The sequence below is a fragment of the Taudactylus pleione genome, unplaced genomic scaffold (genome assembly GCF_031769625.1).
Source record: "Taudactylus pleione unplaced genomic scaffold, aTauple2 ptg000296l, whole genome shotgun sequence".
Classification (NCBI taxonomy): domain Eukaryota; kingdom Metazoa; phylum Chordata; class Amphibia; order Anura; family Myobatrachidae; genus Taudactylus; species Taudactylus pleione.
The window spans coordinates 2,951,885-2,966,212 of NW_028284698.1; the positions used below are offsets into that span (position 1 = coordinate 2,951,885).

Genomic DNA, 14,328 nt, shown 5'->3' on the forward strand with positions numbered 1-14,328 from the left:
TCAATGAAAATAGTAAGCAAAAGAAAATCCAATTTTAGTTTTGTCTGGCTAAAGGTAAGAAACACCGTGTCCATGTGATCAGTTTGTCATTTGTATGTTGTCATGTTCTCCACAACATATTTTTCACATGATTATTTTGAGAGGGTGATGATGAAACGCCCGGAGAATACACACACCTTCCAGAAATTATTACTTTAAAATTTAAATAGGAACAATTTGGTCACACCCTTAATCTAAATGGGGACTACCACACAGCAAGCAAGACCTTTAGTAAGTGTGTCAGCGCTAGCAAGTGCACTGCTACCTCACAGCGCTGGACTTGAGTTCAGTTCCAGAGTGTGGAGTTTATATGTTCACATACCCTCCAACATGTCCCCAGGTACAAAATGAACTCTTCCTGGACTTCCCACTAGTATATATATATATATATATATATACAGTCAGGTGCATAAATATTGGGACATTGACAGAATTTTCATATTTTGTCCTCTATTCACCACCACAATGACTTTGAAATGAAACAAACAAGATGTGCTTTAACTGCAGACTTTCAGATTTAATTTGAGGGTAATTACATCCAAATCAGGTGAACGGTGTAGGAATTACAACGGTTTCTATGTGTACCTCCCACTTTTTAATGGGCCAAAAGTAATGGGACAAACTAAACAATCCTAAATCTAACGTTCCCTTTTTAATACTTTTTTGCAAATCCTTTGCAGGCAATTACAGCCTGAAGTCTGGAACGCATAGACATCACCAGACGCTGGGTTTCATCCCTGGTGATGCTCTGCCAGGCCTCTACTGCAAATGTCTTCAGTTCCTGCTTGTTCTTGGGGCATTTTCCCTTCAGTTTTGTCTTCATCAAGTGAAATGCATGCTCAATCGGATTCAGGTCAGGGGATTGACTTGGCCATTGCATAACATTCCACTTTTTAGCCTTAAAAAACTCTTTGGTTGATTTAGCAGTATTCTTCGGGTCATTGTCCATCTGCACTGTGAAGCGCCGTCCAATGAGTTCTGAAGCATTTGATTGAATATGAGCATATAATATTGCCCGTAACACTTCAGAATTCATTCTGCTGCTTTTGTCAGCAGTCACATCATCAATAAATACAAGGGAACCAGTTCCATTGGCAGCCATACATGCCCACGCCATGACACTACCACCACCATGCTTCACTGATGAGGTGGTATGTTTTGGATCATGAGCAGTTCGTTTCCTTCTCCATACTCTTCTCTTCCCATCACTCTGGTACAAGTTGATCTTTGTCTCATCTGTCTATAGGATGTTGTTCCAGAACTGTAATGGCTTTTTTAGATGTTGTTTGGCAAACTCTAATCTGGTCTTCCTGTTTTTGTGGCTCACCAATGGTTTACATCTTGTGGCGAACCCTCTATATTCACTCTTGTGAAGTCTTCTCTTGATTGTTGACTTTGAAACATATACACCTACCTCCTGGAGAGTGTTCTTGATTTGGACAACTGTTGTGAAGGGGTTTTTCGTCACCAGGGAAATAATTCTTCTGTCATCCACCACAGTTGTTTTCCGTGGTCTTCCGGGTCTTTTGGTGTTGCTGAGCTCTCCGGTGCGTTCTTTCTTTTTAAGAATGTTCCAAACAGTTGATTTGGCCACACCTAATGTTTTTGCTATCTCTCTGATGGGTTTGTTTTGATTTTTCAGCCTAATGATGGCTTGCTTCACTGATAGTGACAGCTCTTTGGATCTCATATTGAGAGTCGACAGCAACGGATTCCAAATGCAAATGTCACACCTAGAATCAACTCCAGACCTTTTACCTGCTTAATTGATAATGAAATAACGAGGGAATAGCCCATACCTGTCCATGAAATAGCTTTTGAGTTGATAGTCCCATTACTTTTGGCCCCTTAAAAAGTGGGAGGCACATATAGATACCGTTGTAACTCCTACACCGTTCACCTGATTTGGATGTAATTACCCTCAAATTAAATCTGAAAGTCTGCAGTTAAAGCACATCTTGTTTGTGTCATTTCAAAACCATTGTGGTGGTGAATAGAGGAGAAAATATGAAAATTCTGTCAATGTTCCAATATTTATGCACCTGACTGTGTATATATATATATATATATATATATATATATATATATAATGTATGAATATGTATGTATTAACATTTTTGTCAAATATTTATTTGAACTTGAAATTCCATTTCATCAAGTTTGTGTATATATGTATATATACATATGATGCATGTGTGTGTACATATATATATATATATATATATATATACATATAATGCGTGTGTGTACATATATATATATATATACATATATATATATATATATAATGCGTGGGCGTGTAAATATATACATATTTGAACTTGAAATCCCAGTTTATTACATTTTAAAGCAAATGTAATAAACTGGAATTTCAAATTAGAAAAATATAGCTATATACATATAATGCATGTGTGTGTGTATGTATATATATATATATATATATATATATATAATTTTTTTTATTTGAAATTCCACTTTATTACATTTGCTTTAAAATTTTATAAACTCGGATTTCAAGTTCAAATATATATATATATATATATATATATATATAATATAGTTTATCAAGGGTTGACACTCAAATTCAAATCAGCCAATAGACGCCCGGGTGCCCCCAGCAATGATGGGGTAAATACAGGTGTTGTTGGCTGCTGCACTCACAGGACTTATGTAGGTCAGCGCATAGAGGCTGCGTCCTTACACCTGGTTGATTGCTATAAAGGTAAGACTATTGTAATATTTAAACACCTGCACTGAATGGATGCCACGTGCATGCGCATGGCATCCATTCCTCTTCTCCGAGGTCGGCACTGCCGCACTTCAACCCGCGGGTGGAACAGCGGGGTAGTCCCCAAAAAACGGGACTGTCCTGCTGAAATCGGGAATGACTGGGAAGAGTGCGCCCTCTATGAGGTGGCGCCCCTGTTTGACCACACTGGTCGAACATGCCTCGAGCCGGCCCTGGATACCCCTATAATCCGGCCCTGACTGATAGTTTAGCAGGTGTACACACCCATGTAGCTCTGACCACAGCTCATGCTCTTCTCAGAACAGGCCGTAGAACTTTTTCCACCCCCTGGCCCATTTGGCCCTTAATCTGACCCTGCAGAAGGCTTCTTAATAAAGTTTCTGTACATAAGCAATGCTTTCAGTATAGAGCTTATTATATGTTTGCATAATTTTACCTGACATGAAGTATATATTGTGATAGTCCTCAGGATTGCTTGACTAGAGAAACCTTATTAAAAGCCTTTTGTGTCTGCATGATGCACCATCTTCCTGTGAATTATTGTTATTGTAATTTCTAATGTGTGTTCATTATTAATTAGGATGAGCGATTTTTTTTAAACAATTTTGTTTATACTGTATCATAACTATACTTTTGTAGAGTACATTGGTGAGAAGAAGTCCTTTTAACTACTGGTGCTGTCTTTGGACATTGGAGAAAACTCGAACACCTGGAGGCATACATATATGCTTATTTTTCCTACCTTGCTTAAGGGAGATCCAGAGGCAAGCCAGGAAAAGAAGATGTGGACATGGCTTGGCGACATGGAATGTCACTACCGTGAGGAAACCGCCCTGAACAATAAACTCTACAAACAGTGGTTGAACTACCAACTCTGCAGTGCACCCATTACGGGGCCAGGAAGTGGTGAGCCCAGCCATGCGAGATCACAAACCCGCCCACTGTCTGTACTCATCTGCAGGACTGGCGGATTTGGGCAGCACAGACAGTGTAATGTTTAGCATGACTGACTCACAGCAGGTCGTGGGTTAGATTCCCACTACTGCCCTAACTGTGTGGAGTTTGTATATTCTCCCTGTGCCTGCGTGGGTTTCCTTACGGGGGTACTCCAGTTTCCTCCCACACTCCAAAAATATACTGGCAGATTAATTGGCCCCCAACAAAAATTAACCCTAGTGTGTCTGTGTGTGAACATGTGGCGGGGAAAATAGATGTAAGCTCTACTGGGTCAGGAACTGATGTAAATGGATTGGGGGTCTATTTTGTGATCTATTTTGTTACTACGGTTTAAAAAAAAAAAAAAGTTTAATAAATCTTGAGTGATGCATCTGCCAGCAATATATAGTATTTTGCATTTAAAGAGTTGTAGATTTTTGCAATACATTTTATGAACTTGGCAAAATAATGTGTTGTTGTAACAAGAAACAAAACATGCACCTTATATTTGTAACCAATCATAACAACAATTTTGTGCTTAAACTAAACATAAAAGCCTACTGTGCAGCAATATCCCCCTTCACTGTGATAGACATGGCATGGTCTCCCTGACACTGAAAGGTTTCACCAATATGTGGATTCTATTGTGCATTTTTTTTATTGGCTGAAATATATGGACATGTGACAGTCTCACAAAAGGTGCACAGACCCTGTACTACACCACACAATCCTTCCTTTATAAAAAAGAAAACAAAAACTTCTCAGAATGTGCTATGACATTTGCATAAATATTAGTCTAAAATAAAGTTACTATAGTTCACGCTTTTAATTCTTTGCAATTGCATTGAAATGATTTTTGAAATATATAGAAATAATCTCTTGTTCTCATACCATACTTTTTAATCCATTAAATTGCAACATCTAATCTAAAATATTTATATATTGTATTTTTTTTTTTTTTACTTTTTCCTGACATAGCAATAAAACATTTACACTGTACCTCTTTAAACTATGTTGGAACTAAAAAAATCAGGACCCTTAATATCAGCATCCTGCCATTGTAAACAAAATGTTCCAGTAGAAAACTGAGTAATTGTGCCATTACGTGGAATCTTGTTTTTCGGCACCCCTGTGGCATGAGTTTAAACTTCGGAGAGCTTATACAGCAGCAAAGACAACTGGTCCACATCCTATTATGTATTACCAAATGTCACTGGTAATGCTAAGCTCTCTTGAAGATATTGGTATCAAGGTACTGTTCCCATGGTACTCCGGCTGGTCCTTGGCCGAATTATTGTGACTCACCTGCCCATTAAGCAGAGTTAATGGTATGTTACAATATGTGTGGTGATTGCCTATGGCTGCTATCGGCAAAGGCGGTGCCGATTTGTCATATTCATAAGCTCTGCAGAAATGTCTCATTTGCATTGCCTCTGCATGATGGTAACCAGATATTTCTTGGGATGGCCCCAATGTGCCAGATGTCCCTGTTACAGCAATAGAAGGTACAGTTTGCAGGTCTCCAAAAAGGCTCTGCTCCCCACTGTCCATGACATGCTGTCGGGATAGCACTTCTTTCTTCTTTGCAGGCATTTCGTAGACGAGGCGTTTCCAAAACTTTGAATTTATTTTGCTGCTTTTTGGACCATCCCACTTGATTAATGACTGGTGTTTGATGGCATGTTTTAGGGATTCCACCTCTTGATAATTCACTTTTCCTCTCAGGTTTGTACATTCTATTAATATCACTTTGATTTCCCCGCTGGTCAGCATATTGTGCAGTCTGCTGTCCAGCACAAAGATACTCCATCCCCTTCTGATGACGTAATCTTGTGTCAGCACAATGATTAATCGTCTGCTTTGCTCAACACATCGTGCCAGGTCCTCCATGTAAGCTGAAGGAAACAGAGAATGGAAACATTAAATTACCGCACATTCACAATATATCCAGAGTAAATAAAATGTTTTCAACACTAATATCTTTTATTTCTCATTTACTTCATAATAGCTGAATGTCTTAGGTAAAATGGCAGAGAAAACAATTATTAGTTTGTTATATTAAATTTTTTTAAAAATGCTAAATTCAATTTAACAAAATAATTATTTGGGTGTACCTACATTTGATGCAGTTGTTTTATGAGCTGGGTTAGTATTCAAGGTTCCTAGTATATTGATGAGCTGTATTTTTGCTAATAGTTATTCCACTTATAAAATTACTGCTATTGTATGTATTATATGGACAGAAGCACATTAATGTTTCTTACAAATTCTAAATGTAATGGAAACAAAGATCATATTTGCCAACGAAAGACAAAAAACTATAATTAAGAGATGTTACGTGTTTTTTTTTTCCCTTTAATTTTATTGCTTTACTTGTGCATTAAGAAGACATATGAGCTTTTTTCACCACTGCGCCCTTATGCTCTCTCCCAGGCTGGGAGGCGTGAGGTACACAGGAAGCCAGCCTGGGAGAGCACAATCTGATAGCTTATCTCTAAAGATGGCAGCTTCCTCTCTAGTGGTTCTCAAACTCGGTCCTCAGGACTACAACCAGTTCACATTTTCCTGGTCACCCAGCAGGTGCACAGGTGTATTCAATACTCGCTGACATTTTAAAAGATCCACAGGTGGAGCTAATTATTTAACTTGTAATTCTGTGAGGAGACCTGGAAAACATTAAGGGGTCAATCCAATTACCCACGAAGGTGTTGCAAAGACGTATAGACTCCGGCAACGGCACCCGAACTCACACCCCTTGCAGCCCCTTCTCTTGCCAGACTTGCACATTTTTTGTACGCAGCCCTTTGGGTCTGCAAACAAAATTCTGCGAGTCCAGCGGTACTGTAAGTGCAACAAATAGTCGCACGTGCTCGCAGCTAAATGGATTGATCCCTAACTGTTTGGGGTCCTCAGGATGGAGTTTGGGAACCTATGCTCTATAATTTACAGTTCTCCAGCTGCAAGCTCATGGTGCTTTTAAGAGCTTAGTAACTTTAGCACCAGAAGAAAGCCATTTGTTTGCTAAGCGCACTGGGCATAATGGAGAGTTGGATGCATTTGCACCTCAAATCGCAGATGAAAAATGTGTTTACTAAAAATGTCACAATTGTGGGCAACTCCAGAGCTACAACTACTGCAAATTGTGTGTAGGTTGGGAACAGCAGCATATACACCTGGTTATTATGTCAATATATGTATCTCCCAAACCATCACTCATACTTTATTTATAAACTGTTATGAACGGTCGAGACTCAAAATCTTTACTTTATGTGAAAGTTTAATTTTGGGGTATGTTTTCCTTTAAATCAAGGCACTTACAGTGTTTTCAGAACTGAATTGCTCTCCCCTTTGACCATTAAATGTAGTGTATGATTATATGGCTCTGACAACTTCAGAATGTTATGCTGTTTTCTGGCTGGAAAAACATGGATGTTTAAAAGCACCCATATGACACTAGTTTTATAACGTCCTGCATTGCCATTATTTATACTGAATGTGTAACTTGTCTTGTACAGTACTGTTATTTTGTGGCTAGATTTCAATGGAAATGCATTAAATGTCATTGCCATTCAGTGATTGCATTGGATATGACTATGTTCATCTGTTAATTGTACTGCTGAGAACTATAAACTTTGCATTTGGATAAAACACATTTGTTTCGCTAGCACTGATGAAAAAATGATTTAGGCAAAATAAATGAACACAAAGATGTGAAAGCAGTCTGGTAAACAGAGAAGGGTTAAATAAGGGGCAGGCAACATCTAACACTTTAACTGCTGTGAAACTACACATCCCAGCATGCCCTGAGATAGTTTTAGCAACACAGCAAAACAGTGACAGGACATGCTGGCATATGTAGTACCAGTGGAGCTGGAGTGTCACACATTGCCTACCCCTGGGTAATGCTTCACACACAGCCTACTTTCCATGAAGGTGCTGCTTACATTATACATTTATGCTTAGCTAATATTGTCCTGTGTTCTCTAATATGCCAGCCAGCTCTCACACCCTAGTATCTAAATCTCTCCTATTTCCTATGGGTTTTGGTAATGCATTGACATAAGGATGCTTGCTTAGGAGGACTGTGAGTGTCAGCATTGGTCAAAGATTTTTAATATAGTATCCCGTCTTTACAGAACCACAGAACTGGAGGATATACGTAAATGGATAAGGAAGTAAAGTATATGTATTTTGCAGGCATGTTGGTTTTTCTATTTAGGCTATTTTACATGACTCATCGCTTACCCTAAAAGGTAGCTGTCATATATGTCATGGTTACTTACCCCTTGTTTTAAAATGAGCAAAGCATTGGGGGAAAAAATATATTTGTAACAAATAAGATTACGGGAACTGTTTATAAGTATAACCCATTGCTAAAGCTGCCAGTTGCAGCAGCGAGAGAGCTTAACTTCAGGTTCTGACCTGGGGGGTGTCCATACTGTTGGTCCTATGCACAGTCCAGGCTGCTGGGGAGGAATCCGAAGACCCCTCACCAGTGATACTGTAGCCTACAGACCATCTGAGGTTGGTCAAGCTTGATAAGTTGATCCAGAGCACAGTCCTCATGGTGAATTATAAAAGCTGCTGTATCTGCGTTAGTTTGCCATTTCTCCATGGTAAGTGGCTTTGATAAATAGGCCCCTAAGCAAATAAGTAGTATTTGAAAACGATTCTTAGATGGGATCACAATTTAACCTCCCCTCCTTAGTTAGGCTATAATAAAATAATAATCATTTTCTTTTTGTGCTTGTAAAATGAACCCGGACATTCCAGCAGATTGCAAAGCTCTCTGGCATGCTATTCCGACCCGGCAATTGTAGCATTTTGATAATATTACTAATTACATGCAATATATTCTTCTAGAGTGGTGTTCATTTTAATGAGTTTGGCTGAGAAGAAGGTACGAATGATATACAGTGTCTTTAATATTTCCTCTCTGCTGCCAGCTAAAAGAAGCTGTCATGTTTGGTGCCAGGAAACAAAGGTATAAATGATGCTGTGGTTGATGGAGGCTCCAATTACACCTCCAGAACAATAACACACACCCTCGTGTGGCTGTAACATATAATTACGCAGCCATGAACTTAACTTTGAAAGGGACTGTCCAATCAAGTCTGAAAGAGACTTTAAATTACCATGTGCTGAAGTAATCAGCCTCTAGAGATACCTTAAATTAGTATGTTCAAAAGAAACTCAGTATGTGAGCCCTCAGCACAAACACTCATTTTCTAATCGTGATAAAAATTGTAGGTGTTTGTAACATGCCAGACATGGACATAAGTCAAATAAAAGATGTTTATTAAGTGCAGTTTCGTTCTAATAGGGGGCTGTACTTGTAAGCAGTACTGTATATTTCAATATGGAATTAAAAACTGAATTCTAAATAATGGGTGAGTTTTACGTTGAGTCTCTCCCTGCTGCTTGAAACCTGTTACTCCCAATCTGCCATTGTCTGACATGTTATGGATTGTTACATACATCAGAAAATGGAAAGTGCGTTATGTTATTCTGTATATTTTTTTCTTTATCATGTCGACATGCTAAAAGTAGTAAGTCAGGTGTTACAGTGACAAGAATTTAAACATGGTCTAAAAGCACGATGGCTGAGTGGTTTGCATTGCTGCTCACAGAATCATGTGTTGAATTCCAACCAGAGTCCCATCTGTGTGGCGTTTGTGTGTTCTCAGTGTTTGCATGAGTTTCCTCCAGGTACTGGAGTTTCCTCACCCAGGGTGGGATGCATAAACTGTATAAATGGAGTTTTCAGAGGTTTGACCACAATCTCCATATGCACCAAGCTCCAGAAAGCTAAACTCTCCAGAGCCTGGACCACATAGGCAAAGCTATCTCTAGATATTGTTGCCTAATAGAAGCCTATATGCTTTTCTCTGCATTGTTCCCTGAGGCTCGAGCATACACAGTAGAACTCCTAAGTCATAAACCCAGAAGTCCTTATATCTCAAAGGACAGCTCCTATCTTGAGGCCCCCATACATCAGCAATCGATTGTGGCAATTCTGCAATTTGCAATCGATTGTATAAAAAAATCTGCAATGTATGGACTTCACAGATCGCAGATTGCAACCAAAAAGTGATTGGAATTGTTAAATCAGATTGTCCAACATGTTGGATTTTACAGATCGATTGGGGCTGTAGATTGCTAATGTATGGAGATGATCAGCAGATTTGCAGACCGTTACTAGTAAAATGATGGGCCTTTCAAGATTGGCAGATCTGTGTTTGCTGAAAATGATCAGCAAATCACTGAAAAAGATCTGTAATATATGGGCGCAGATTGCTAAATTGGGAAATCCCAAGATTCGGCAATAAATCTTCAAATTGTTCAATTGTGGTTTTCAGATTGCTGATGTATGGGGTCCTTTACTTGCAATTGTCCAAGCATACAGCGTTATTAAAAGCCGCTATGCCTGCGATCAGTGGCGGCTGCATGCTTTAATGTATCCCGTCCGCACTCTGAAAACATACCAGTAATGCAGAGGTTCCCAAAGTCCGCTATTACAGTCCACGTTTTAGGGATATCCAAGCTTGAATCCATATGGTTAAATGAAATGGATTGAGGTACTAATTAAGTCACCTGTGCTCAAGCATGGATATCCCTAAAACGTGGACTGTAATGGCGGACTTTGGGAACCTCTGCACTAATGTGAAAAAAAAGTAAAGTATTTTAAAACTTTTACTCAATAAAAATTCTTTATTCAAATGATAAAGCATTTTGTTAGTGCTTGTAATCTGTTATCAGCCTACCAAGCAGTAGCGAGACCTGTTAAATAGTCTTCCCCATGCAAATGCTACAGCTGGCAGTGTTATCACCAGTAGTAACGCTTTGAAACAAATTGTCAATACTGCGTTTTTGCCCTTTGACAGATGTGCCCCATAGTTTGCTACAACTGACGATTAAAGTATAAATGATGTTTTCTGAGAGTTTAGCAAATAATTATTGGCAAGTTTGTATTCTGTGCCTGTGCCATAGCACGTTCTTACAAAATTACAGAAGAGTGTGCCCATTTCAGTTAACTGTCTGTGTGCCATCACAGTACGTAGCTTTGGTATCTCAGAGGGACATAAATCCAACTACGTGAATTGTCCTATGGACTCTGGGCCTGATTCAGAGCCACTCGTAAGTGGCCGCTCGTTCGCTCCGAGCAATGTTTGCACAACTGCGCATGTGAATGGGTCATAATGCGCATGCGCAAAACCAGTCATTGCGGTCGGAAATCGAGCGCTCGCAAAATAGCGAGTGCCTGCTAATTTGAGTGACAGGATGAGGCATTTGTGGGTGGTAACAGGGGAAGGTGCTTGGAAACGGGGAGTGGAGATCCGAATGCAGGCGTGCCAAACGGTCAAAACGGGCGTTTTAAGGGTGTGCATAATTAACAAAGCAGCGTCATCGACCACGTCACTTGGTTGTCTTTTAGCCTGAACTGCTCGCATGATTGCGGTAGGAAAATCCAACCACAAGCACTGCGAGCAGTTCAGACGCCTTTCGATGTACTCGATTAATCAAATAAATAGCGGAGATGACGTAGGATGCGAGCGGCTAGGGGGCGTCTTTACAAAATAGCGAGCGCATGTTTTGTTCGCTCGCTCAGACATAGAGACGTCAACAGACTGCAAACAGCGAGCACTCAATTTAAATAGCCGGCCCCTTTTTCTGAACGAGCGAGCGCAAATAGCGTCCGGCTCTGAATCAGGCCCTCTGCTTGCTGTATCCTCTATTGAGTTGAGTGCTAAGTAGTGGCTGCATCAATGGTGTGTGATGATATGAAGGTTAAAGTGACAACTCAAACCATACTTGCATACTTTTGAAAAAGCATTTCAGGGAGATTGTCAAAGAAACAGCGTTACAGTGGGTCTGTACTGCAACATCTGAGAGGTGTGTCATAAAATTGACTTACATCCAAATGTAAACCAGCCCCAAAGTAGTCAGTAAGATCTATTTGTTTATGAAAAACACTTATACATTTCAGAAAATACATGTAGCCATAGGGATCATTGTGCCGTATAACCAATGCAGTGCAATGATACTAATGATCCCATTTGAATGTGTATATCTCTGTTTTTTTATTTTATATAACAACTTCATAATGGGGGTAAGATGCAATCAGGGAGATTGCTAGACTCTTCAGGGAGATTGCTACTATTTCAGGGAGTCTCCCCGACAATGAGGGAGAGTTGGCAAGCATGAATCAAACTAGTACGAAGTTATTATTATTTACATATCATTCACTCCAACTCTGCATATTTTTTTATAGGCAGAGCCATTGCTGGGTCCTTGAACCAGTGGTTCGGTCTCAGTCACACAATGTAATTTCATTTCTTTTTATTGATTTTAATGGGACTTAGGGATTTATTTATTAAACATTACCTTTTTCTACAGCCATTTCTACATCATGTAGTTGGTGATTGTGGCATTTAAGAAAAGACTTACACAGATATATTGTAGATACAGTATCTCCTGTGTTAAACAAAATACAAAAGCATAATGCCATCCACACAGTCATGTATGGGGACTGCAGTCTTGTCCAACTTATTGAGTTCTGAAAAGCTTAGCTTTTTGCCGCTTGTCTCCGATAGCTAGCGTCATCTCAGGTTGGCGTTAACAGCACTTTCCTCTGTAAAAAGTAACCAGTTTGGGCAAGTGCTCAGGAACACAAGCAGGACATAACCCAGAAGTGGAGTCTTTTCTCACTGCAATCAGTAGCTAAAGAATGGTTTGTTAATCAGCAGCTGACACACCATGAGTAAATGGTTGAATAATTATTTCATCTCTTATAGCTAGTAGCTGCAATGATATATGTTAGTTAATGGTCAAAAGTGAAAAAAAAACCTTAGTCCATATGGGTCTGCCTCTAGTATATCTATAAAAAACAGTAATGTCTTCTTTTATTAGAGTACATGTACCTTTATATTATACAATTGTGTAAGTGTGGCAGGAGTGGCAATGAGTATGGTGGTCAGGGTTACCAAGTCATCTGCCAGAACTCAGTACTAGGCAGGGTGGCCAAGCATGTGGGGGCCACAAAGGCTGTGTATACCATTGCCCAGTGTATAAACTGGGAGCCGTCACAAATGGGGCATATCCATATCATCCTGGGCCTGTGGTTACACCTCCCTGGCAGACTCAAGCCCCAGAATCCCCCGTCAATGTGTACACTTGCCACTGTTGTCTATGGGCCTGATTCAGCTGTGCACGCTAGTTCAGGAATCTGCACAACAAATCTGCAATCCCACATGCAGTCCGGCGGCAGACTGTCAGTTGCTGTTTCTGGGCAGATAGGGGGTGGTGGTGGTCTCCGTTTTCTAAAACGTAGGTGTGTCACTGCCGTTGCAGGTAGTGGAGATGCCCTAATCTCCGTCGGCTGACAGAGATTGACTGACCTCTTTTGAGCATCTGTAACGGCTGGCTTGCATGACCCCTTGGGTCACTTAGCCGGCCAATGGACATGCAGATGATTCGATGTTGTGTCCAAGGACACAGCTCAGATCAGTAATGCATGCAGGAGGAGTGACGCCTCTAGCTGCATTACCATATTACAGCTATTTTAGCAGCTGTGATAGCATTTCGGCCCTCTGCTTAATCAGCCCCGTATAAACCTTACTTGCTACTTTTTATCAAGGGAATTATAGTATTTTCTTACATATATGATGCACAGGTGTAAACACCGCATCACGGGTAAAGTAAAGAAGAAAAAAAAAAACCATATCTTAAATGTTATGCTCGTCCCTAATTCCTAAACCCCCATAAATGCCACTGTGAGCGGGAACTGTGCGAGTAGTAAAGCAGAATACTAGGCAGAGGTGAGTGTGAGCGGGTAGAGGGAGACCAGGAGCAGAGGTGAGTGTGAGCCAGTAGAGGGAGAGCAGGAGCACAGGTGACTGTGAGCGGGTAGAGGGAGAGCAGGAGCACAGGTGACTGTGAGCGGGTAGAGGGAGAGCAGGAGCACAGGTGACTGTGAGCGGGTAGAGGGAGAGCAGGAGCACAGGGGACTGTGAGCGGGTAGAGGGAGCGCAGGAGCAGAGGTGAGTGTGAGCGGGTAGAGGGAGAGCAGGAGCAGAGGTGACTGTGAGCGGGTAGAGGGAGAGCAGGAGCACAGGTGACTTTGAGCGGGTAGAGGGAGAGCAGCAGCACAGGGGACTGTGAGCGGGAAGAGGGAGAGCAAGAGCACAGGTGACTGTGAGCGGGTAGAGGGAGAGCAGGAGTAGAGGTGACGGAGCAGGTAGAGGGAGAGCAGGAGCAGAGGTGACTGTGAGCGGGTAGAGCAGGAGTAGAGGTGACTGAGCGGGTAGAGGGAGAGCAGGAGCAGAGGTGACTGTGAGCGGGTAGAGCAGGAGCAGAGGTGACTGTGAGCGGGTAGAGGGAGAGCAGGAGCACAGGTGACTGAGTGGGTAGAGAGAGAGCAGGAGCACAGGTGACTGTGAGCAGGTAGAGGGAGAGCAGGAGCAGAGGTGACTGTGAGCGGGTAGAGGGAGAGCAGGGGCACAGGTGACTGTGAGCGGGTAGAGGGAGAGCAGGAGCACAGGTGACTGTGAGCGGGTAGAGGGAGAGCAGGGGCATAGGTGACTGTGAGCGGGTAGAGGGAGAGC

The 14,328-nt window shown here is 41.1% G+C and overlaps 1 protein-coding gene across 3 annotated transcripts in view; it reads right to left on the reverse strand.

Moving 5' to 3' along the window:
• Positions 1–4,313: 4,313 nt before the first annotated feature.
• The window catches only part of IL1RAPL2 (interleukin 1 receptor accessory protein like 2), a 1,136,349-nt gene continuing 1,126,334 nt past the window's right edge, over positions 4,314–14,328 (reverse strand). For all 3 annotated transcript variants that reach the window (XM_088482887.1, XM_088482888.1, XM_088482889.1), the window contains one exon: positions 4,314–5,619. In XM_088482887.1, the coding sequence (XP_088339013.1) occupies positions 4,925–5,619 (695 nt within the window). In that variant the 3' untranslated portion in view covers positions 4,314–4,924. The remainder of the gene's footprint in view (positions 5,620–14,328) is intronic.